The 26,734-nt window shown below is 42.8% G+C and overlaps 1 protein-coding gene across 1 annotated transcript in view; it reads right to left on the reverse strand.

The window, feature by feature from the left end:
- PIK3R1 (phosphoinositide-3-kinase regulatory subunit 1) overlaps positions 1–22,033 on the reverse strand; it is a 70,332-nt gene extending 48,299 nt beyond the window's left edge. The window contains exons 1-2 of the mRNA XM_035100332.2: positions 21,857–22,033; positions 11,606–12,343 (exon numbers count right to left, since the gene is read on the reverse strand). Coding sequence (XP_034956223.1) covers positions 11,606–11,939 — 334 coding nt within the window. The 5' untranslated portion in view covers positions 11,940–12,343; positions 21,857–22,033. The remainder of the gene's footprint in view (positions 1–11,605; positions 12,344–21,856) is intronic.
- Positions 22,034–26,734: the final 4,701 nt, after the last annotated feature.

A 26,734-nucleotide genomic window follows, 5' to 3' on the forward strand; every position in this document is an offset into this window, starting at 1 on the left:
TAAATATAATTAAAAAAACCTCTAGTTGTGAGTTTTGGAGGAAACATCTGGAGAAAACCCTAGACCAGCCTATAACCGTCTTCCCCCCTTTGGTGCCTGTGGGGAGAGTGGCAGCAATGTACGTTGGCAAGAATGCTCAAACATCATAGATATTTACACAATCAATATGGGTATTTATTTATTTTTACTTCAGTCATTCAAATGGCTGGCAATTAACTTTAACGAACAGCTTATGAAGGAACCTTAATTACGGCCAAGCTCACAAAAGTTACGAACTTGTCTCCCGCTCCATAAAACGAGGGGGGGAAGTGCAATCTCTCCCAAATTGCAAAATCTTCCATTCCCAGACGCCTGGAGGCAATTCTTCATCACCAGAGGCAAATAGAAAAGTGGCTATTTACAAATCTGGGAGCTGCCAAGAGGCAGTCAGGGTGGAAGCAGTAAGGAGAGCGTGCCAGTAACCGCTGAGAAGTGATGATGGGACCCTGAGTGTCTCAGTCAGCACTATGCAAGCATATAGTTGTCAACAATCTAGCATTCTCCAGTAATGCCAGCAACACACACTGTGGGTTCCTAGCAGTTGCACACTTACATAGTGCTGACTGAGACATCCCCTGAAGTGACCACCTTCTCCCTCCACCTGATTGTTAGGCACAATCTCTCTCAAATTGCCCTGCAGTGCAGACACGATTCTAACCAGCAAACATCCTTATTTGCTGGAAGCTATCTGAAGTACCTGGGACCCAGGTGGCGCCTGGGACCCAGGTGGCGCTGTGGTTAAACCACTGAGCCTAGGGCTTGCTGATCAGAAGGTCGGCGGTTCAAATCCCTGTGACGGAGTGAGCTCCCGTTGCTTGGTCCCAGCTCCTGCCAACCTAGCAGTTCAAAAGCACGTCAAAGTGCAAGTAGATAAATAGGAACCGCTACAGCGGGAAGGTAAACGGCGTTTCCATGTGCTGCTCTGGTTTGCCAGAAGCGGCTTTGTCATGCTGGCCACATGACCTGGAAGCTATACGCCGGCTCCCTCGGCCAATAATGCGAGATGAGCGCGCAACCCCAGAGTCGGTCACGACTGGACCTCATGGTCAGGGGTCCCTTTACCTTTATCTGAAGTAGTCAAACCAGTCTGTAACCATTTTAAACCAAGGGTGCATTCACTGCAAGGTGCTTTGAGAAATCAGTGAGGGCAACTGTCAGTTTATTAACAACAAGGGGTCTTAAAAAGCCTATGGCATGTGTTGTAGCTATTAGTACAGGCCCCAAAATTATTATGCCCCATTAGAATTCATTTCTGGACCACAAATAATTAATATTAAATATTTTTTGTTAGCATCAGCACAAAAATATATCCCAGAGAGGAAACTGCAAAAATACAGAACTGGTGGCAGTTAAGGGTGGTTTTTTGTTGTTGTTGTTTTAAAAAAGCAGCTTGTTTTTACCTTTCTTTTTTTACCATCACTTTGCAGCATCAGTGCACTTGAGGAGGGCCCCTTCCTGGATGAACAGAGGTCCTTTAAAATCTAGATATCTGATTTTAAAACAAGTAGCTCTTGTTATGTACCATTGTATGACTGAATATGCGTTCCTCAACACTTTCCCCTACTAACAAGCAAGACTCTGAAGCCCACAGAGAGGTCAAGTCTCAGAACTGGATTATGCTAGGAAAAGCCCTCAATAATGCTTTTCATAAAAATGCTGATGCAGGCTAATTATCAGCTAAATTATTCCGGATTTGGAACAGCCGACTGGATTTGAATTGGCAAGAACTCTAAATCTGCTTTGTAGTCCATGTTAAAAAGCTTAAAATCAAACAGCAACCATTTCTGAAGCTTCTCTCTCTCTCAAGAGAAGTAATCGTAATTTATAAAGCAAAGAATAGCACCCCCCTTTTAAAAAAGACTTGTACTCATGATTGCTGCGGCATTCTGTGGCAATAAATTCCATAATTATTGAGGGAAGTTTAGCTTACTTTTATTTGTCCTGAATTTATGACTGATCAGTTCCACTGTATCATTCGTTCTAGTGTTTGGAGAGAGAATATTTTCTCTCTCTTGTAATTCTCTCCACACTTTTCATAATGATGAGTTATCTCATCTTTTCTTTTTTTGTCCCCTGAACTCAGCAGCTGGAACTTCTCAAGCCTTCCTTCATAGGTGATGCTCCACATACATCCCTTCATTCTTCTCTCTCTCTCACACACAGCCGGTTTTCTTGCTATACAATCAGCAGATGCTGTCAGTGAGCTTCTTGCTATGAACAAGGCTCTCGTGAACAATTTCAACCAACTTGGACACCATTGGCATCTATGTGCAATCAGTAACTTTTGTCTCACGAGGCACCACTTTGCATGTGCTTAGGCTGAAGTTGATATGAAGCTGCACAGCCATAATGTCTAGAAATATATCTTTGCCGTCTGCTTTAGGGTTGGGTTAAAAGCATGAGCAGACCCCAGTTTAAATATTAGCCCAGCCACAAACTTGCAAAGTGGCCTTCAGTGCAGTTTCTCAAGTCTTAGCATCTCTTCTCATCTGTAATATGTGGAAGAATAATATTGGCCTGCCTTGTTGGATTTTTGTTGTTGCAAGGACTCCTAAGATTAAGTATTCAAGTGACTGTTTAAAACTGAAGATTTACTGCCTGATACACAACACTGACAGGAAGCTCTTAATCCATTCCTGGCCCTGTCTGGAATTCACATGTTGTCATTGCTTGCTCACAGTTGAGACCAGCATGCAAGCCCTGCTTCTCTGAGTATCAGTTTCTCTTTCAACAAAAGACAAAAGCGCATGTATGGGGATAGCTCTGAGCTAAAGTAATCAGCATCCTGCTTTCTTACACAAAGGAAGAGCAGTCATTCATTCACTTGGGGAGTTCGATTCTATGTCTCTTGTCTTGCTGCTGGTCTTCTCCAGCAGCAATAGTCTTCTCCCTGCTCCAGCAACAGTTTAATCAGACTGCTAAACCCCTCAGTACTGTTCTCACTACTGTTACAGAAAGGCATGCAAGTAAAAAAAGAGAGACCAGTTTTGACTATGAATTACATGAGCCACAGATGCAAGATAATGAGTTTGGTTATGCTGCACTTACAGTGCAGTGCAGTTGTGACTAAATCTCTGCTTGTAACAGAAAGCAATCGCAGTGGTGCAAACTGTGCTGTTCACCTGCTCACCATTCATCATGAGATGTCCTATGGTGTTCAGTTTAGCAAGCAAGCAGCTGTGGGAGCTTCTGTACTCACTGCAGCAGTGGTTACTTTTGCCTCCAGTGTCTTGCACTTTGAGAAAGCACCATTGTGGGGTTTGCAGCTGGGATACTCAGATTCAAGAACTGTCAGGGCCCACTCTGGGTATATCCTGAGAAATGCAGTCACAGCCCCACAGATAATAGCGAGTGCAGGGGAGGAACTATCAGCAGATCAGCAAGTTGAAGGGGTCAGTTCCCATCCACCTGCTTATTCTTCTCTGTAAACGCTGTCCCCTGTATTGGGGTGATGAAGGATTTCCTGCCTTTGGATTGTGAAGGAAAGCTCACGTTCCCATATAATGTCTACCTTGGCTCCTTAAGCTACATTATAACTTCAAGTGAGGTACAGCAAAGTCACATCCCTGTGTAAAACACAGCTAAATTTTACTGCAAATCTCTAAACATCTTAGGCTAATCTAAGCCTGGCTCCTCCTCTATTCCTCATTTCATTTTATTCTAAGATCAGCCATGACTAGCCTCCTAATATTTGTATGTGATACATTCAGTGACGGGGGTGGAAATTTTTCCACTACTATATTTCCCCGTGGAAATTTTTCCATTTCTAAAATCCATATGCCAGAAAACTGATTAGTAACACAATGAAAGGATACTATACTATGCAATACTAGTCAAATTACACAGCTCATGAACTGTATTGTTTCAAGTGAGTCATTCCTAAACACGCATGCTTATACAGTGATACCTTGGTGCTCAAATTTAATCTGTTCCGGGAGTCTGTTTGACTCCCAAAACCGTTCGAAAACCAAGGTGTGGCTTCTGATTGGCTGCAGGAGCTTCCTGCACTCAAGCGGAAGCCGCATCGGATGTTTGGCTTCTGAAAAACGTTCGCAAACCGGAACACTTACTTCCGGGTTTGCAGCATTCGGGAGCCGATTTGTTCGACAACTAAGCCATTCGAAAACCAAGGTACCACTGTATAACAAAGCTAAACACACTGATTTCTAAGCATGCTAAAATTGGCCTAACAAGTTTTTGGTCCCTTCATTCCTTTCCTTAGCCAGTTTCTTGAGCTGTGTGTTAAAGTATTTACAAGCATTCTGAGAAGAATAATTTCCCAGTAAAGCTTTGAACGAAGCATTTAGTCAATACTAAGGCTGTCATTTATTCACATGTGTCACTGAGCGTAAGGTCAATGGGACTTATTTCTGAGTAGACATATACTGCAGTGCAAGTGTGGTTTACTGACTACTCAGCAATCAACCACATAGTTCAATTCAAATACTTCTTGGGGGGAAAACCTGTGATATATATGCAACGTATTAAATCCCAATGTTGCACTGTGCTTTTAAAGTTTTGTTTGCTAAATAAATGCAAGTCAAAGAAACATGCTAACCAACTCCAATCTATTCAGGGCATCAGAAAGTTTGCTGGAAACTCCATTCACTGGATCCGTTCAGACAACAAAAAGGCACAGACAGAAGAGCTCTTGGTCTCTGTCGCAGCTGTGGAATTCCCCTCCCCTTGGAAGCAAGCCAAAAAAACTAAGCATATTTTTTGGAAGCACTGTAAGACCTTTGTGTGGGCTGGCTTCTGGGGTCAAGGTTTAGTCAACATAAGTTGGTTTTTTTAAATAAAAAATGTTGTGTTTTATTTGATTTTATGTATTGTTATATAGTGCACTATCTTTGTTATAGGACAGGATGAGAATTTAAAGAATCAGGACATAGCATTTGAATCTTTCTGTTCTGAAGTAAAAATTAAAAGCTGGCTGGATTTAATAAAGCAAACCCAACCAGTCCTTCAGTACTGTCAATATAATGCCACAGAATGTATAAGCCATAACCACTGCTAAATACTTGAAGTGCAACACAAATGCCCTTTTCATTCCAGGCTATTAAAATAAGGTAATTCCTCAGATTTCAGCCTTCAGACTGATTTCATGGTAATTCATCATGGACACAAGATTTTAAGCAAGATACACATGCAGAAAGTTTTATGGCCAGCTGCGCTGCAGACATCTGCGTTCTTTCACAAGAAACTGTGTATCTGTAAATGGCATTAAGAAAAGATTTAAGGGGGCATGGTGGTGCAGAATTAATCATTTCTTGGCAAGAAATTAGCAGCTGCAAATGACCACGTTTTGCAAAAAACCAAGTCTTCCTTTATAAGCAAACCCCAAGTGAAAGACTGCTAACCTATAGATTGTGTCAGCAATGCATATTACCACCAATTAAGCATATCCTTCAATTTTGTATTAGAAGTTGGGTGGAATGGGGGTTTGGGGCTGGTATGCAATTGTCTATTTTAACACAAGCAAGTGGCCCTAAAGTAGACAAGACGACATGTTTTGGCTTTCTTTTAATTTTAACAGGAGTTATAATCAGATACACTGGTACTAGGTTGGAACCCTTAGATACAATATTTAAATAAGATTTCTGTCTTGGTTGGGGACACACACACGAAGACTGGATTCCATTTTGTTACTTTCAATCCATCAATTACTTGTGTTAAATATTTTTGGGACTATGAGTATTTACCAGCAGATGGAGTCCAACAGCAGTTAGAGAAGCTCTGTGGCATTGAGGGGTGTGTGGCTTAGCCTTTTAAAAATAAATAAACCAGTTGTTCAAATGTAACACCAAAAATATGCCAAGCAAACTGATAATTCCATCCCTTTTGTGTGTATATTACTTAAGATTAATAGTTACCTAGAAGTGCTTTGATAAATCAGCCAATTAGCCCTTAAAAAAACCTAGTGAACAGAAACTTCCTAAACAGGTAGACATTTTAGGAGGCATATTGAAATGGCAACGCATTTTTCAACAGTACTGATGCAAAAGTTGTTCAGAAAGTGTATTACCATGTCCATCTATATCAGAGTTCCCCAAACTTGGGTCTCAATCTGTTTTTGGACTAAAACTCCCATCATCCCTAGCTACCAGGACCCACCCACCCCGTGGAACAGCCCTCCCATCAGATGTCAAGGAGATGAGTAACTATAGAACCTTTAGAAGTCATCTGAAGGCAACCCTGTATAGGGAAGCCTTTTAATGTGTTATTGTCTTTTTGTGTGTGGTAGAAGCCGCCCAGAGTAGCTGGGACAACCCAGTCAGATGGGCAGGGTATAACAACAACAACAACAACAACAACAACAACAACAACAACAACTTGTAATATATCCTTTCCCTTTTCTTCTTCTCCTTAGGAATAAAACAGCCATATATATTTGTGTGTATGTACACACACGCACAGCATCCACACAACCCTCTTCATTGTGGAGTTCAGAATTGTTAGCATGCATACATTAGCCCTCTTTAGGCATTACCAATGTCTAACTATACAGAGGCTGCAGGGTTCAGGAAGTCAGCCCCACACCCCTCCATCCTGACATTCCTGCATTTATTGTGTTTTCGGGCTTATTATCCCACTTCAGATCTTCCTGCTCAACATGGGAAGGTGCAGGGTGGAGAGGTGGAGTCAACATGTACATCTTTGTGCCTCCTACACAGGTATTTAGAACACCTGAAGAGAATTATTATCTCCATGGGCAAACATGTAGATATAGCCCACTCTTGGATTTCCTGCACATGCGCAAGTCCATGATGTACAAGTCCATGATGGGATACCAGCTTCTCAGTTACTTTGTTTGATTGCTATTTTAGAGTACAGGGATCAAGATACATATTGAAATGTGGGTTAGAGCAGGATGTTACTTGTAAATGTCACAGGTTATAAAAGCACCTGGCTTGGCAATATATTTCATGGATATACCAACACATTTGGGGAAACCAAGAATTCCCCACTCTCCTGGCTTTAGAGAATTGCCTCCCACAGAAGTAAGTATCTGTATAAATATTGAAGGGACTTCATGTATTATTTCACATCTTAGTAAATAATGCAATAAACTTCTGAAACATTTTCTTTCTGGGTCTGAAAAACAGCAGTAGAGATTTTTCCAAGCTGAGATATTGTCACTTATCTTTTCAGAAGCTTTATTTCAGCAGTAAACAACCAACCCTACTTGCTTTGCTGGGGAATCAGACCAGTAGATTGCAGTGCCTCTTACAAATGAAAAGAAAGAAAATTATGCTGTAGAACAGGATGCTTCTTCTTTATTCTATCAATAAAGACTCCTGATATTGTTTATTTGTACAAGTAGCCTCTCTCCCTTGAGGAAGAAGTCCCTAAGGATTATCTGAATTCTTCTGCAGGGTGCTCATAATTGGATTTCCCTCTCTCTGCAATTCCCAACAAAAGACAGAATATACAGAGAAAGGCCATGCTGTTCAGCTTTGTCAAATGTTGCCAAATGGAGAGGTGAAACTCACAAAAATATGTCCTCCCCTTCACCGCTATGTCTCTCCCTCTTCCTCAACCCCCCCCCCCCCGGTTATTTTGGAAACTTTTTACATTTGAAAATATATTTCTAATATTAATTGGTAGGGCAACCACCATATCCAAATGTGATTTTGTGTGTGTGTGTGTGTGTGTGTGTGTGTGTGTGTGTGTGTGTGTGTGGAAACACATAGAATAACCAATGAATGTCTTAAAGGTTATACAGATTATTATTATTTTGGCAGGAGGGGTAACAGAAGTGCCCTCCATCTTGCAACCATATGATTATACCAGCACTGATACTCACAGAAATGTTAGTGGAGTAGAATAAGCCGGGAGGGAGGAATACTGGAAAGGGAAACATACTTTGGGAGGTAAAATTTGCTCAGAATGGATGCTATGAAATGAACAGGATTAAGTTAGGTCCATTAATTTCAACGGGCCTCCTCTGAGCAAAACTTAGTTGAAGACCACCCATACTTCTCCAATAAACCCCCCCCCCAAGTAATGACCAAGTATAAACAACACTGTCTACAAAATTTCGAGGGGATGTTCCTGAATTTCATCCATAAGTTATGGCTATTTGGTTACCAGAGCAGTGTGACAGCCGGTTCCTGTTGGCTAAATCCCTTATGGCTCCAATCTGAAAAGAGAAACCACACCGTGTGGGCGAATAATGTGGTTTCTTCCAAGACCAGCATCCCTGGAAGAAATGATATTGGTGTTTGACGTAACCACATGGTTTCCCCATACCACATGATTCCTCTTTCCAGATATGACAATAACAGAAAGAGTTCTAAGTAAGGGGAAGCAGGAGCACCCATCATGTTAAATTGGCCCCATACTGTCAAGATGTACTTACATGAGTACACAGAGGTCCTACCCTCAGATAATCACTGAAATTCCCAATAACTAATTTGTATTTTAAAAATGGAGGGTTAGAAAGGAATTTCATTTTTCTGCAGAAAGGCTAACCACTGTTATTATAAAAAACAAAGTGTTTTGAGGCATCTTAAAGATTAACGTATTTCTTATGTCACATGCTTTTGGTAAGCAAGGTCCACTTCATCAGATGGATGAAATGTTATCCTAAATTGCTGTATACGTGCAAAGAGAAAGGATTGTAAGCAATGAAGGGGAAAGTGCAGGCTGATACAGTGGTACCTTGGGTTACAAATGCTTCAGGTTACAAACTCCGCAAAGCCAGAAATAGTACCTCGGGTTAAGAACTTTGCTTCAGGATGAGAACAGAAATTGTGCTCCGGCGGCACGGCGGCAGCAGGAGGCCCCATTAGCTAAAGTGGTGCTTCAGGTTAAGAACAGTTTCAGGTTAAGAACGGACCTCCGGAACGAATTAAGTTCTTAACCAGAGGTACCACTGTACTTATGTTAAAGGCTTAAATGTATGTAGAACCATTCACAAAGCAAAACAGTGCTGAAGGAAACGAAGATCCTGGCATGGGTTAAGACAGTTACTAATTTGTTAGTCATTAGGGTGCTACAAAACTGTTACTTTAGCTGCAAAAGGCTGACACGAAACTGTTGGAAACAATTATTAATTGTCTTCCACAACCCCTTAAGAGTTTCTATGTTATGTAGCCTATGTTATGTAGACATACATTAAATTGCTTTGGTTAGCATTATATGTATTGAATCATAGGTTAGCGTAGAAAATTAAATTGGAAAAAGAAAACATTTCTGTTAGCTAATTAAAGCTTAGCCTTCCTCAAACATAGTGCACAATTTTCAATCACATCTGTTGATTTCAAGATATGTATGCTCACAAAGACAAAACACTTGTCTGATTAAGGAAAGAGAAGCGTTCCAAGGATCAAGTTACTAAGTCTGATAAACAAAAGCAGAAACCCCAAATAAAGCTTGTTTTGTTTATGGGAACACATGTTAAAAATAGTTTGGGGGAAAGGTACCATGGTGAACATATCAGTGAGAAACCACAACAGAGGCCTAATCTGTAAACCATACAACTATGTTTTCATTTTCAATTTGACTCCAAGTAGTACAGTAAGATACATCACTCCTCATGTGCTCCCTCTCCTACTGATAGAGCAGTATGAAAAAGTTAAGCCTGGAAAATATAAACTTGACCAAATACAGTCAGGCAAGCTTTACATCAAGTCTCCTTATAGTCAAAATGCACTCTAATGTGCAGAACAATGGTTTATTATCCTGGGAGGGTTCCTGTTGGTTCGCTGCCCACATTCATCTGGACTATATAAAAGATTTACCATTTCATTATCCTGGGAACAGAAATTCCACTTTTAATAATTTATACTGTGACTCCAGGAGAGGCAAGTGCTGGTATTTAAGCACCAAGTATTTTCCCCACACCATAGGATCCAAAGGCATTTCTTAATATCTAATGTGTAAGGGGAGATTATAAAGCAGTAGGCAGCCATATTGTCACTACTTTGTGCAACACTCACACAGTTGTGAATTATTCCCTCATTTGTTCTAAAGCAGCTCTATTAAACATGCAAGGTGCTTACATTTCCCATGTGTTATAAGAAAGACTGTAGATAATATCATGTTACATGTTTCCACTTTCTCTTCTACTTTGTGGGCATTCTGCACAACAGAACCTCAGAGGGAAATTCATTTATGCACATCCTGCTCCTCAGGCAATGGTCAGAGGAGATGGGTGTACAGGTAGCCAGAGCCACCTCTTGCAATTCAATTCCACTCCACTTTGTCACATAACAGGTGCCACTGTCCCATCAGCAGCAACTTTTCTGAATCAAGCTTTAACATTTTTCCATTCTGTACTACTTTGGGATTTTTTTGGGGGGGGGATTCAGGGGTCCATGAAAGGTGAAGATGACGAACACTGTTACTCAACAAACAAAATGATAAAGATTCGTGTTATGTGAATTCATTTAAAGTAACAAAAATGATTTCCTGATACAGTGGAACCTCGGTTTATGCCTACCTCAGTTTACGAACGCCTCCGTTTACGAACGCCGCAGACCCGGAAGTGTTTACATCCGGGTTCCGTAGCGTCAGATGCGCAGACGCGATCTGCGCCGCTCGCGTGTGCAAAGAAGCGATCTGCACAGCGTGTGTGTGCGCAGAAGCGCTCTATCAGCACTTCGTGCACGAGCAGAAGCGTACCTCCGGGGAGCGAATGCCTCGGCAAGCGAACGCCTCCGCAGAACGGATTGCGTTCGCAAACTGAGGTATCACTGTACTATAAGTTACTTCTGTTGTCACACATACACACACACACACACACACGAGAGAGAGCTTGAAGAGAAAACATGAAAGACTATAAGTCACCAAGACTAAGTGTTGCATCCAACTGGCATCTCACTAATGATGGAGGACTCTCTGGTCCACTGGAACCTTTCATCAGGAGAATATGAGAGCAAGGCAATTTCCAGTGATTCCCATGCCCCCTTGCAAGCACCAAACCACCACCCATGCTGTTCCAGAGGGTCCTCCCAACTCTCTGGAGCAGATATGGGGGGCATGGACTCTGTGGGGAGGTGAAAGAATTAGTGAAAACCATCTCCTTCTCTTACATGTATATATTTCTTACAAAAAAAAAAGTTGATTGACCTGGCTTTCAATACCAGTATGCCTCAGAGGACAGCAAAAATACATTTAGGCCCAGTCCAAGGCATTTTGTTGTCTGAAGCAAAGGACAAAATGGTGTTTCCCTCAACTGAAAATGTATCTTTCAAGAAAATTCATTTGGCGTTACTAACATTCCTACTGAAGTACCACAGGGTTCTCTGGAACACATTCTGAAGGCAAGTATGCTGAATACTTCCCAAAACCATTATGGTTTTTGTTATTTTATGGTCATACTGCACAAGGGCAACCAAAATGCAAGGAAAGCACGAACTCTTTTCTAGTCCAAATAGGAAAATGCAGCTGTTACAAAGTGAACATGGTTTAGAAAAATACAAATAATAATATAAAAAGCTACCGGTGTTCTGACCAATTTCAATGACCTACCGTTTGCAGTATCCACTTAATATTCCATAGAATAAAGGTTTGGTCATTGAACCACAATGATTAGGGGTGGGGGAGAGTTACTACTAACCTGGTTGATCATTGTCCGTTCCTACTCTTGCTGGACTTGGTGCCACAGGCAGGGGGCGAACAGGACGAGGCTTTGGAGTTGGGGGACAAATCTTTTTTCTTCCGATATATTCTACGTATGTTCCTGGGAAGTCTCCCCTTTCTCCAGTAGTTTCGTTATAACCATTCAGCCAACCGATTTCCTCAGGTTTTTCTTCTTCCCCGTCATTGAATCCAAGGGCAACTAAGGTACCTTTATTCACAGTTAAAATATCTCCCAGGTGCAAGTCAATGTCTTCCTCTCGTTCTTTTTTGTAATCATATAAAGCTCTGTATTGGTATCCTTCTGCACTCATTTTGGCAAAAGTCTTAACATTCAATTATTTTAGCGAATACCAGCAACACAGTGCTACTCAGTTTTATTGTATATACAGCAAAAGAAGTTATAAACAGGGGAAGTAATGTGTCAGTTAGATGGACTGTAACACAAACATATAAGAAGCACCAGAATCTGTGGCTCTACAGCTGAGGCTGTATTAAATGTCTTTTACATTTAATCGGTGAAATTTCAGAAGAGTGGACTTTTATCTATGTATAGACTCCCAGCTAGTTCCTTTTCAGGTCAGCTTAGCACGTATGGGCACAATTTTTCAAGGCGGGCTGAAAATTACTCCTTGCTGCACCTCCTTCTGATGTACTTGCTGGAAAATGTTCGCTTTTCTTTAACTTTTTGCGGTGGAGTTCTGCACACATACTTCACCTACGGAGGGAGAAAAGAAAATGCAAACATGAAATTAACGTAATTACTCCCATCCTCATTGAAGGCTCTAACTATGGTAAGCTCAGGATCTAGTGGGAAATGTTTCAGAAACAAGTGTGCTGCCACAGAACAAAAATTATAATGGAAGACCTGACAAAACAGACTTCAAACTGCCAACTCCAAGAAGGTACGCCAACCCAGAAAAGAATCTATTTGGCACCAAGAGGAAGCTCCTACACGAACACCCCTCTTTTCGTAATATAGATAGGGGGTGAGCATTAACAACTTCAGTGCACATACTGAAAACTAGTTTCCAGTGCGCTACTTCTTGTAGAAATCAAGTCCAGTCTGGCGGGACAGTGCAGGCTGGGGCAACACTGCTTGCCTGGCTTCTCACTGAAGAGCTCACTGCCAGTAACTGAGAGGGGCACGCTGGTGTGGAAATAAGTATGATGTGGGCAGAGAGGTGGGGGCATCAGGCTGATTGCCCCCACACCATGCTACCCTCCCCATTTTGCTTCTCTCAGTTACCAGCAGCAACCTCTGCATTGGGAAACCAGGTGAACAGTGCTTCCACATTCCAGTCCAGGGGTTGCTAGAATGGATAGTTCAGTTGGTTGGAGCATGGTGCTGATAATGCCAAGGTTGCAGGTTCGATCCCCATATGGGACAGCTGCCTATTCCTGCATTGCAGAGGGTTGGACTAGATGATCCTCGGGGTCACTTCCAACTCTGTGATTCTATGGGAAGTCTCCCTAATAAGTGCTCGTCCTTAATGGCCAAGTCACCCCTGCTCTCTGTTTGGCGCTCTTCCACCATCCCCATCCCCCGCAAATTACTGAATCCCTATTTCATACATTTTTTTATTTTTATTTTTACAGAGGAGCTTCAATATCAGTATCAAACTTTATTTCAGTCACAGACCAGCATAAGATAAAACATATGGATAAACTGAACACATAAGACTTAAAACAGGTATGGGATATGTAAAGGGACCCCTGACCGTTAAGTCCAGCTGCGGACGACTCTGGGGTTGCAGCGCTCATCTCGCTTTACTGGCCGAGGGAGCAGGCGTTTGTCCGCAGACAGCTTCCGGGTCATGTGGCCAGCATGATTAAGCTGCTTCTGGTGAACCAGAGCAGCGCATGGAAACGCCATTGGTGATTATATCATACATGTTTAAAAAGATAGAAACAGGGGCAAACAGTTAAGAGTGACGATAAGGGGGAGAGCGTGAAGGAGCACAGGTATTTCATTTTAGGCCTAGTTTGTGGTGCAAGCCATCCTTTGACGAATATCCATCATGGAAGCGCAGAATCTAGCGACTGAGTATGGACAGAGGAGCTTAAGTTCTAAGATAGGAGAAGGGAGGAAAGATGCTCTAGGGCTCTTATTTTTAAAATCTGCTATACTCCTAGGGGATCAATGCTCTTCTCCCTACTGATCTACCTTCTCCAATGCTGAGGGCAAGCATGAGAAAGAGTGAGTTAAACTAGGGTGGGCATCCTCCCAAGCATGCCTTCTTGCTTTGGGGTGGTTCTTTTGAGAAGAAGCATTGCTCAAACACAAATTGATTTTGTGCATGAAATCACATGCCTCCATTTTATTGTTTCCTCAGAAACTATACATTCAACAGCAAGGTTACAATTTTAACATACTCCTTTCATATTTTGATGTGATTTCCCACAGCTTTATGTAACTGTGCTGAAGCTAGACCACCTAAGGAGCAGTATTTTGTCAGGCTGGGGGAAGTGGTAAATACTTAAATTAGACCTGGAGCAAAAGAGGAGGCTTGAACATTTAAATCATGTTGGTGTGATTACGAAGTTAAAAAAGCAATACACTGCTGTAAAATACTATAAATATACACACTAAACACTAGCTTACAGAAATCCAGAACAGTAGGTGCCTTATAAAGTTTTTATTATTTCACCTGTTATTCATTCTACAGCTATAGAAAAAGCTAAATTCAAATCATAATCTAACTGCCGCATTGCTGTACCAACAAGTGAAAGCATTCACTTAAACAGTGAAAACCTTTTAATGCAAAGAATAAAATGTCTTCAGGGGGCTATGTAATTCTAGCAGGTGAGACTATTTACAGGATAATAATTTTTTTCATACTGCATTTTAATAGTCACTCTGCCATTTGCTGCAAAGTATAATGAATAACGGTTATGTGAAAATTCCGACTGATGGATGAATTCTGCCACAGAAATTCTCTGGAAAAAACCCGTTCTATCCCAGTTTCAGTAGGATCGCATAAAAACTATTTTTGAAAATCTGTATTTAATGAACTATGGCTCATAGTAGAATAGACGTGGTACCCAATCCTACATTTTCAAAGTCACAGAAAACATTTACACCTGACCTAATAATTCTAGGATCATAACTCCTGCAGTAGAGTTAAGGTTCTTACAAAGTCATTCACACATCAAAAAGCATGAGTTAAGGAGACAGTTTTGTCTTCTGCACCAAAGGCAGTATACATGTTCTGTACTGTGACATACTGTGCCTTCATGCATCTGAGCCGCACTGGGATCAGCTGCACTAGGGGGGGGGTCAGTGCCCACCAGCTGATGGGCACTGAAACTGAGCCCTGTTTCGTCCATTTGAGCTAGCGTGGTTCAAATTCCCACTCAGCCATGAAGCTCACTGGGTGACCTTGGGCCAGTCACCATCTCTCAGCCTAACTCATGGGTTGTTGTGAGGATGAATATACACCACCTTGATATCCTCAGAAGTTAAAGGTGGTATATAAATGTAATAAATAAATGAAAATAAAATTGGGTGTTTGGATTCAAACCACAGCTGCAAACAGACATTCTCCATCTGTAGCATGCTTTGAGCAAGCACCTTTGAATTTATCACCTGATGTCACAATGGGATCACGCAACTGACAAGTGAGCACCTCCTGCACCTGTCAAGGTGACCTGCAGAGGATGGGGGAGGTTTGGATCTGGTCTACCAGCCAGAAAAGGTCCCCTGCCCTTGTCCTACATGGTCCTCAGGTTTCTGGATGCTGGAAACCAAAGAGCTTTCTAATATGTCGCCTGAATTTGTTCTTAGGACTTGGCCTTGGTTCATACATCACGGTAAACCATAGTATGAAATAAACTATATAAAAAATTCCTTCAGTAGCACCTTAAAGACCAACTAAGTTTATATTTTGGTATGAGCTTTCGTGTGCATGCACACTTCTTCAGATACATGCACACGAAAGCATGCACACGAAAGCTCATACCAAAATATAAACTTAGTTGGTCTTTAAGGTGCTACTGAAGGAATTTTTTATTTTGCTTCGACTCAGACCAACACGGCTACCTACCTGTAACTATGAAATAAACTATGTATGACTGCTCATATTGCATCTACTCTGCTGCTCCCTTTGCTTAGCACAGAGAAAATAAATGTGAACCAGGGCTTACATTTGTTTCTCTCCAAACAAGCCACAAACAGAAGCCAAGAACAAACCTTGGCTTCTGCTCACGGCTCGTCTGGAGACAAGCAAAGCATGAGTGCTGGTTCACATGTAACATTCGGATAGCACTCTGCTATGTTCCCACCCAGCTCAGTAAGGGAAGGAGTGTGGCGAGCATGATTTGTGGTATGCCATGGTTTCTTACTGACCATGGCTTGCTGTTCTGTGAAAACAGGGCCACCATAGAAATGTGGAAAAATTAGAAACAAAATAGAATCCCACACAAACAAAATATTGAAGCTCAAGATACTGAGATCCAAAATAGTGATGGTACCACTGTTAACCTCTTTCCTCCTACATCCAGTACTTTGCTTCTCTATATGCAAATAACTTCTTACCAAAGATTTCAGTGGAGACAACTGGTATTGCTATTATCACCAACTGCTCCATTAATTAATATTAATAATGATTAGTTGTCTATATATGATGACTGTATTAGTGAGTTCACAGGAAAAAGAGGAATTATGTGAAGAAGCTTGTAGCGCAGATGGCTTCACAAGCAATAGCAATGACAAAGATTCAGTTTATCAGATGATAAAATATGGGGAAATATTTCTCAATATAACCAATGGTTACTAATGGATGTAAATGTTTACTAAAAGTTATCATCTTTTTCTGTATCTAGACCTGCAATGTTTAGGTCTATGTATGAATGAAGCAAAATGGAGCACAAAGTGCCATATCTCTGTCTACTGATGACTGGCAAATACATTGTAAGTAATGATAACAGGACCTTTGGTTCTCATGATCTTAAAAACATGGGATTTTACACCATGTTTACTCTTCCATGAGCCATGTTTCATAATATATGGGGGAAAGTGACTTTTGATCCCCTACATCTCCAATGCACTGAGGAAATGTTGGTGAAGACTAATCAATAAGGACAACCAATCATCATCCATCAACAAAATTATTTTCATGCATGTTGTCATTTGGTTGTGTGACTGTAAGCCAAGTGTAAAAGAGCGTTCCTGTGCATATACACAACGTCAAGAAGCAGCTCTGCACAAGTCGCCATCTATCAATGCAATTAAAAGGTGAAACTATTGGAAAGAAAGAGGAGAAACAGGCCTCCTGCAAGTACAGTCCCTTCCCAAACTCCTACTTTGGTTACGCTAGTTGGGTATACTGACTGCTTTGATTAAACAAGAATTACTGTACATTTGAGAGCCAGTAAGTGCTGTTAAAAGTGCCTATTCCCACCCCACCCCTTCTGTCATTCTGTTAGACTCCTCACTGCAAAGCTGCCCCTTTGATTCTGAAGATGCCACAAGTTATCAACCATCCAAATGCACCATGTAGCTTCTCTACAAAAGCTCTTCTCCCACAGTACTCCAGCCTTTCTGCTGTACTTAGGAACCCACGAATGAACATGCAGTATCACTTTATGCTAATTTTCTCCACTCTCTGGCATCTGCAAAAAGAACTTGACAAGAAGGGGAAATGATGCATTGAAAGAATTGATATGCTACAAGGGTGCCAGCTCCTGGGGGCTGAGGCACTGTGCCCCCTGATCTTGTATAACATCCTGATGTCGTGCAACATTGCATGCATGACGACAGGAAGTCGCATCAGGTCCCCTCAATCCTCCGGAGAAGGTGGCACCTCTAAGTCATTTGACAAATGCAAAAACATCTAACAAAGCCCACCAGCAAAACTCAGGGGTAAACCTCTTAGTAAGAAAAAAAAATATGCATACCAGTAAATATATTTACTAATTACACTTCAGTAAACAGCCTCTAATAGAAAAGAAGACCACTTTCTATGGATACAGCTTGCAGAATTTTGCACTGCATTGCCACTGTGCTATTGCCCAGGCATCAGGCTGGCCTAGAATGCTGGCCTAAATAAGCCTTTGATCTGATCCTGCAGGGCTCTTATGAAGCTAGCCAAACATCTTATATTGGCTACCTACCTGTAACCATCTTATATTGGATTTAGACTCTTGGAGTATAGTGATGGGGAGGTATGGTTATGTGTCTCAACATGCCCCCACTAAGGAACTGAACACTTCGGCATTGGCTATGAAAGTCTACTAATAACTCTAGAACTTTCACACCCATGCCTAGGAACACATCTGGAACTGGAAACAAGGGGGAATGCACCCGTAAGTATTAATTAAATTGTTCTACAGTAATTTCTGTGTACATTGTTTTCGTCACTAATTCTTGCAACAAACAAGCAAGTCCACTTAAACACACCTTGACTTGGGAGTCTGGAACAGTGCCAACACTAAACTAAATATATACACTACCTGTGCCAGAAAATTAACGCTTCTCTAAATATCTCAAATGCTTTGAAATATTTATTATCATGTTAAGAAATAGTTTCAGTTCCACAAGCGCACAAGTGTGTGAGGAGGCCTATTCACTTTGTTCTCGTTGCCACAACCATTTTGGCACACTGCCCATTAGAGTTCTTCTCTAATCACTGTAAAATATGTCTAGTTTGACCTATTTCCCCCCTCCCCACCAGTAGAGAAAGATAGCACAGCCCCTCCACCTACCCCAGGCATCCCCAAACTTCGGCCCTCCAGATGTTTTGGACTACAATTCCCATCTTCCCCGACCACTGGTCCTGTTAGCTAGGGATCATGGGAGTTGTAGGCCAAAACATCTGGAGGGCTGCAGTTTTGGGGATGCCTGACCTACCCCAACAAACTTTCAGTTAAATCCGAAAAGGGAGGATTGCACTGTAGATACAATACAGCAACAACCCCCTTGAACCTCAGGGTTGACAATGTATCACATGGGAAGCAAATGTCCCAAATTGCTTTGTTAAGTGCTGAACTTTTTTATACCCATGTACTAATGTATTCCCCAAACGCAGCAGTTTCATTTTGCCTTTTTGTTATCAGCCACTACAAATCTGTACTGGAAATCAGGGCCAAGCGATGGTCTTGCCCAGCAAACCTCTAACTGTTTAGCCTATTCTCCAAGACAGCAAACTGATGGATTTTACCAACACAGCTGCCGTGCTCCAATACTTCCATAATATAGAAATACTGCAGTATTTATACCAGCAAGTGATAGGGTACAGATCAGTCTTTGGTTTGCAGTCAGTTTGAGAACAGGAAAGAATCTCTCAAGATAGACTCAACTTGACCAAGACATTTTAGTATTGAGTTTTCTGCTTCTGAAGTTGTGCTGAAGAGCTATTTGCTCTGCCTAAGTCATCCTTATGACCTTACACATTAAGCAATAACTTTTTAAAAGAACTATTTACTTGTTACATTATTCTTTGTGCTATTAATGTGTTCCACAAGCCAATCACATTTTAAACAAAATTAAAACACTGTCTCCAGCCATTATCATATACAGTCCTGTACTAATTATAGGAGCTTTTAAAGAAGTTAGAATGCAATTCTCTGCACATCTATTCAGAAGTAAATTCCATGAAGTGCAATGGGGCCATAGCTGTCAAGTTTTCGCTTTTCTCGCGAGGAAGCCTATTCAGCATAAGGGAATTTCCCTTAAAAAAAGGGAGAACTTGACAGCTATGAATGGGGCTTACTCCCTTATAAGTGATTACAGCATTGCAGGACAATGCAAGTACTATATGCTAACATTATTATCATCTTTTTAAAAAAAGTGGAATTGGATTTGCCTGATCAAGAAGCAGAATACCTATTAAATTTATGTGGTCCAGATTTTATCCTGTACAGGTTTTAATCTGGAGGAGTAATGGGATTCTTTCTTTATAGCAGTCCCTCTACCTCAGAATAGTATACTCTGACTGTAGAAGTCATTCCTAGCTCTTCTGGCCAAAATTACTTAACTAACTGGTACCTTAAACATATAAGGGAGATGAGCGCGCCACCCCAGAGTTGTTCGTGACTGGAGCTAACAGTCAGGGGTACCTTTACCGTTACATCTGTTCTACTATACAAAATTTTAGACTTTGCATCCATTCCTCAAAAAACTGTATACAACTGTATACTTACTGAAATAGAAGTAAGTCTCAATGAACTCAACAGAACTTGCAACCGAGTAGACAGGCAGAGGATTGCACCTGTGAGTGTCATAGCCTTAAGTTATAATAGCTCCTCCTGTCGGCACCACAGATATTTTATTAGGGTGTTGGTTTTTGTGTGTGTGTTTTGTGTGTGTGTGTGTATATGCTCAGTTAGTTGGTCTGTATCCAACTAACTTCTATGCACAGTAGACCTATTGAAATTAATAAATAAGTTAGTCAAGTCCATTAATTTCAATAGGTCTACTCTGAGTAGAGATTAGGTTGGACACAACCCCATGTCTTCATTTTTCACAATATGGGTACCACACACTGGATTTTTTCTGTTGATGAATAATAAAAATACAACCCAGCAACACACATAATGTGAAAATGCAACACCTTTCGTAATTCCTTTTGCAATTCCATTTACACTTGCATCTGAATAGCAAGAAATTTCTCTGCCTATTCAAATGATTCTATGCATCTTATACCTGTACCCTCTTTTTTCAGTGTGGGCACGTTTTGATCCAATGCTTAGAGGCAAGGATTTGGAAACAGAAAACTCATGAACTCAAATCCTTCAACCAGCCATTTGTTCCTCCAGAACCAGACACTTTCCATTTCCAGAAAAGAAACAATACACTAATAAGAGCTATTTTTCTAAAATGCCACCAGTAAATCCCAAAACAAACACAATGCAGCACTCTTGATAGCACAAGAAGTTCCCTGAACAGCTCATTACACTTCACTGAAATGGAGCTTTGGCAACACAAGCTTCATATAATTCCAGGGCTATGAATTCAACAAATTGCATCTCTGCTTCACATTGCATCTAATTAAAACCAGTAAGTCTCCCTGTGTATTCAGGATAGGGTAGTAAGAGTTTGCTTATTTATTTATAAGAGAAAATAAAGTTTTTCAAAATAGTAAAGACAATACATGTAGAAAAGAGCAAAGTTATGTTGAACAACATTATGTAAATTTGGCACCTATAATATGAATACATTACAGGAGTGCGGGGGGGGGGGGTAGCCTTCATATACATTTTCCAGACTAACTTCCGTGGATTGCTCACTTATCCAGAGAATGAGATTTTAGTGTCAATATTTAGCCAGCTTTATTTAGCACCAACCAAGTCTAGCACCTTGTGCTCCACTCTTGCCATTGCACACTGTCTAGACTCTAGACCAAGAAGTGCCAATCACTCTTTTGATTTGCTTCCCCACATAAGCCAGCAGTGGACTTCCTCACCCAGCACAGCTGCTGTGCAAAGTCCATAAAAAATCACCGGGGGTGGGGGTGGGGGGCAGAAAAAGAAATAAAAAGGAAACGTGTTCTGATTTTGAAATATAAAGTCAGCGAGAGGGTTATTCCTTCCGGGTTTTTCAAACGACCTGTAGCCGATTAAGAATTCGCCTAACCGCGATGCATGCAGTTCAGCGCAGCTTTAACTCTGCCGGCTGCCACCAGCGGGGGGGAGGCAAGGCAGAGAATATGAAGTATTTAATCCGGCAATTCCTCCCTTCCTCGCACCCCGTCCCAGTTCCCAGACCTTGAGAGTGGAGGGCACCTAGGCTTGTCTGGGGCTAAGGAGCGGGGCTGCCATTAAGGCAACCCTCCTGCAATCCTGAGAAAGCTTTTTTTCCTCCTTCGCAAGCAAACCAGAAGCGGGGCGGGCTGGCGCGCGGGGATCGGGTCCCGCCGCTGCAAAGGACGCCGCTCCGCTACAGTTCAACTTCCCCCAGCCAAGCCAGCTGGGCAGGGGAGACGGGAAATGAATGCAATGCAATGCAAGGCTTTGCTTGCTTGCCTGCCTGTCACCGGGAGGGAAAGAAGAAGCAGGGGCCGCGCGCAAGAGAGAGACAGCGAAGCCGCCCCCGTTCCCCCCCCCCTTTTCAGGCTGCAGGAGGCCTCGCGCCGCCGAACAGGATGTCTGCAGCGCGCGGCCAAGCGGCGCCCCGGTCCCGCCGACGCCGCTGGACTCCCCTCCGCACGCTCGCTAGGCCGGCAGCAGCGAGGCAGGGAAGGGAGGCGGGTGGCGGCGAGGGGACGGCAACACGGGAAGGAAAGGCTCTCACCTTCGGCTGTCACGCACCCGTCCGGGCCCCAGCCGCGCGCCCTGCAGCGAGGGAAGAGAAGCCGAGCGCGCCAAGCCTCCGTCCGCGCCTGCTGCTGCTGCTTCGCCGCCGCCACAGCAGCAGCCCTCGCTCACCGCCGCCGCCGTGCTGCTTCCTTCGCCTCAACCCCAGCCAGCCAGGCAGCCCGAGCCCAGCGCAGGCTGGCGTCCCTCCCAGCTCGCCTCTCGCCCCGCCTCCGCCCCCTCACCCCTGCCAACCCGCGCTGGGCCTGGGGGACCCAAGCGCCGCCTACCCGCCCAGCGAGGCTGCTGCTTCTCGAGCTTGCTCTCGCTCTAGCCGCCGCCGCCGCCGCCGCCGCAGCGGCCGTCGGCTTCCCCTCGGGCTGCTTGGCGGTTCCTCCTCGCGGAACGAAAAGGTTCCTCTCTTGCTGCAGCCGCAGCGCGCCTGGCGCGACCCGCCCCTCTCCGTTCGGGTGGCGGCCGGGCCTGAGGAAAAGAACCGGCCATTGACCCGCTGAGATGACAGTGAACGATATGGAGGGGAGGGGATTTTAGGGGTGTGTGGAAATCCCCAGCGCGCGCTACGGGGATCTAACTAACCAGGCGCCTTTTTTTTTTAGCTCAGACGTTCCTTTCCTGCAGAATGGGCGCCCGGCCACTGTCCACACCGGATTCTAGGCTCCACTTCGCACGATTTTTTTTTTTTTTTTGCACCCGCATTGGTCTATCGAGCCCCTTGATAAGACTGCCAGCTTTTTCTCTGGTAGGTTCCTGCGCCTTTCACAACTATCTGCCATTTGCACGCCTCTGTAAATAGGTGAGGGGGCTCCAGGTGCTGTTTGGCTTCCATAAGGTTCAGCCAGCATCATAGGAGCAACTCGTAGGGGCTGAAGTCCATTTGGCCCACCCAATAAAATTTTTGAGGGGGCCGTCCAAAGTTGATGGGCATTGGCATTCAAATGGTGTGCATGTGCCACATCTTGTGATCGGAAAAAAACAAAATAAAAAAATTCCTTCCAGCAGCACCTTAGAGACCAACTAAGTTTCTCATAGGTGTGAGCTTTCGTGTGCATGCACACTTCTTCAGATACACTGAAACAATCTGGTGACGTCTGTTTCAGTGTATCTGAAGAAGTGTGCATGCACACAAAAGCTCACACCAATGACAGACTTAGTTGGTCTCTAAGGTGCTACTGGAGGGAATTTTTTTATTTTGTTTCGACTATGTCAGACCAACACGGCTACCTACCTGTATCTTGTGACTGGTTATGCAGGACAGGGCTTACCTGCCCCTCCCCCTAGTATTTTATTCAAGTTGGCACCCCCAGGGACAATGGTCAGGGGCAGGGCCAGCCCACCCATTAGGCAGTGGTCAGATGGCAGGATCTGCGAGGGCAGCAGTTCCTGCTTCCAAGGAATGCATCATCATTGCTGCAGCAACAAAGGCTGTGGGGTGCTCCTTAAAAGTTGTATTTGCGTCTTCCTCAGAATTCGCCCCCCCCAGCAAATGCTGCCAGTATAGCGGCCTCTCAGCTGATAGGAGGCACCAAGACAGCTCTCTGGGGTCTTTGGGGCTCTACACCCAACTGGCATGATTCACATGATGGCCCTTGATTCTCACTTCAACCATTGGGTAAGGTTGATTTGATTCCCACCCTCTTGTTCCCATATATTCCCCTTCTTATTCTTGATGTAGATCTTCACTCACCTCTTCTTCCTCAGGTGCCAAAATGAATTGGTCACTTACCTCACTGTAAGCAGCAACAACCCATCTGCCAGGCAACCAGTAGAGTTGTTCCACTCCACCCAGCAAACCACTTCTGCCTCATAGGGAAGTTGCTCCAGCCTCTTGGCCATTTTGCTTCCCCTTTTCTGAGCCTTTTCCAGCTGTACAGTATTGTTTTGGTGTGGCAACCAGAAATGAACACCGTATTCTAAGCATGGCCACATCACAGATTTGTTCAATGACAATATAATATTGGCTGTTTTATTTTAAACCCTTTCCTAATGATCCTTAACAGAGAATTCAACTTTTTCACAGTGGTTGCACACTGGGTCAATATCTTTATCAAGCTGCTCCTTGGCCAGTCACTTCCAGTTCAGAGCCCTTGAGTTGTAAATATGGTTGGGATTATTAGCCTCCAACATGCATGACACAACGCTTGCTTCCACTGAATCACATGTGTGATTTTAATGCTCATTCCCCCAGTTTGGAGATATCCTTTTGGAGCCTCCCACAATCTGTTTTTGTTCTTACAGCTCTGTTATCATCAACAAACACAATTACCTCACGGCTCACCCATAACTCTAAATCCTGCATGAACAATTTAAAAAGCAAATGTTCCAGTCAATCCTTGGGGCACTTCATTTCTTTTATTGGGAGAACTGTCCACATTTATTCTTACACTCAGCTCCCAGTACTTTAAACAAATTACTTAAACCAGGATGATGGAGTTGGAGTCCTACAACATCTGGAGGGCCTCAGGTCCCACAGCCCTGATCTAAATGCTGACCCCAAGGCTTCAGAAGTCAGCCTAATTGTAAAACAGCTTGTTTAGCGTCCTTACCCTGCAACTCCTGCTTTGTGCAACATCTCACCTGATGAAGCGTTCTGGAATTTGTTGTTGTTTAGTCGTTTAGTCATGTCCGACTCCTCATGACCCCATGGACCAGAGCACCCCAGACACTCCTCTCTTCCACTGCCTCCCGCAGTTTGGTCAAACTCATGTTCGTAGCTTCGAGAACACTGTCCAACCATCTCGTCCCCTTCTCCTTGTGCCCTCCATCTTTCCCAGCATCAGGGTCTTTTCCAGGGAGTCTTCTCTTCTCATGAGGTGGCCAAAGTATTGGAGCCTCAGCTTCAGGATCTGTCGTTCCAGTGAGCACTCAGGGCTGATTTCCTTCAGAATGGATAGGTTTGATCTTCTTGCAGTCCATGGGACTCTCAAGAATCTCCTCCAGCACCATAATTCAAAAGCATCATTCCTTCTGTTCTTGAATACTTTTTATTATTATTCAAAGCTTGCACACATTTTTGCAACATTTTATCGGCTCCAATAAAGTTATTATGCAACTGTAATTTTGGATTTGTTTTGTTTTGTTTTTACCTTAGCCAAGTTTATTTAGAATTAAACACACACATTCCAGTGCAGCAGGTTGCTCTTTCATCCCTGTTCCTAAGAAGCTTGAGCTGACAAAAAACACTGGAGCCCTACTATGATTAAATGAGGACAGTCCTAGGGTTAAAAAAAAAGTTTTGTGGACTTCAATGGCTCGATGACTAAATAAAACCACACAAGCTCAAATCAGAAAATTCTGATTTCAGAATGTCCTGTGGCTCAGAAAACTATGTAAATAGCAGAGTTCTTTGTAATGCAATGTTCCAAAACAAGAGGTAACACCATTAACACAACATTTTTCTGAGTGGAAACTCTCTAAAAGTTGCTGTAAAGGAAACATTCTTAGGCCTCCTTTCTACTCCCCCCCCCCCCCATCCATTCCAAGCACCAGTATCTCCTCCTCTTCTGGAAGTTTTTCTTAAAACAACACAACAATGAACAATGAACCCAATAGAGTGGGTAGTGGATTCCACCCCATGTGTACTGAAAAGAAGTTGCAGTGTCGGTGAAATTGCAGGAGGAATATACAAAATTCAAAGAAAGAACTTTCCATTTGGATCGGGTCCCCTTTGAAAGAACTGGATAAATGGCTTTTGTCAGAACTGTAGATTCAATTACACTTGCCGTGGTTGGCAAATTGGCTCAAAACACCTCCCTATCCTTAGTTTAAAGGATAGCATAAGGAGGGTTCAAACAAAAACCCAATGCAAAATGAAATAAATACATGTATTGATGATATGCTTCTTTTGTGCTACAAATCTGTAAAATGTGTATCATGTCTTGAAATAATTAGATATATCCTGAATAAACGGGCATTTGTATTATTATGACATGTTCATATGTCAGCTACATAAACTGTGTTTGGGTTTCCCTTATGCGGTGATGCAATGGGACAGTGATGCGTCATGATTGTGCAGTTGCTTCCTGAAAGCTGTCAGTGCAGCAGACCTCATTGGAAAGGTATGTCCTGCGAAATCTAAAATGTGTGACAGTGCAGTCAGAGAGCTAGCCCACTACCAGATTCAAAAGGAGAGAGACATGCTTGGACTTGTCAAGAGCATCCAACTGCACTATGAGATGTTTAGGCTTGCAAAGATAAGGAGAGTTAAAAATAAATTGGAGTAGATGGGAGGTGTTCAGGGTAGCCAGATATTAGCTCAGGCCGTAGTATAAAACTGGAGCATTCAGATAACTTATCAGAATATAGTTATTGTAACAGAAATACTCAGGCAGACAGGATTAAAGTTCCCAAACCAAGGCTGAGAATTTTTCATGCCTTTGTGAAAGGAAACTGGGAATGTTCCAAAGAGTGAGTTCTAATAACCATCGTGGGCACCATCAAAGAAGATGGATTCAGCAATGAATTTTGTAGAGTCTGAAGACAGCTACACCACTGTCATAAAGGTCGGGGAACAAGCAAGCAAGAATATAAAAACATGTAATAATCAAGCAAGAATATAAAGACATGCGGAAGAGTTTGAGGTGTGTGGACAAACGTGAAGGAATTAGCTTCTAATTGTGTCAGAAGAAATAGCGAGATGAAGACCACAGTCCTACTGTATGCAGACTAACCTCACTGCACTCAATGGGATATACTAGATCAAGGGAAGAAATAGTACCACTGTATTCTGCTCTGGTCAGACCTCACCTGGAGTACTGTGTCCAGTTCTGGGCACCACAGTTCAAGAAGGATACTGACAAGCTGGAACGTGTCCAGAGGAGGGCAATCAAAATGGTCAAAGGCCTGGAAACAATGCCCG

Source organism: Zootoca vivipara, chromosome 11 (genome assembly GCF_963506605.1).
Source record: "Zootoca vivipara chromosome 11, rZooViv1.1, whole genome shotgun sequence".
Lineage (NCBI taxonomy): Eukaryota > Metazoa > Chordata > Lepidosauria > Squamata > Lacertidae > Zootoca > Zootoca vivipara.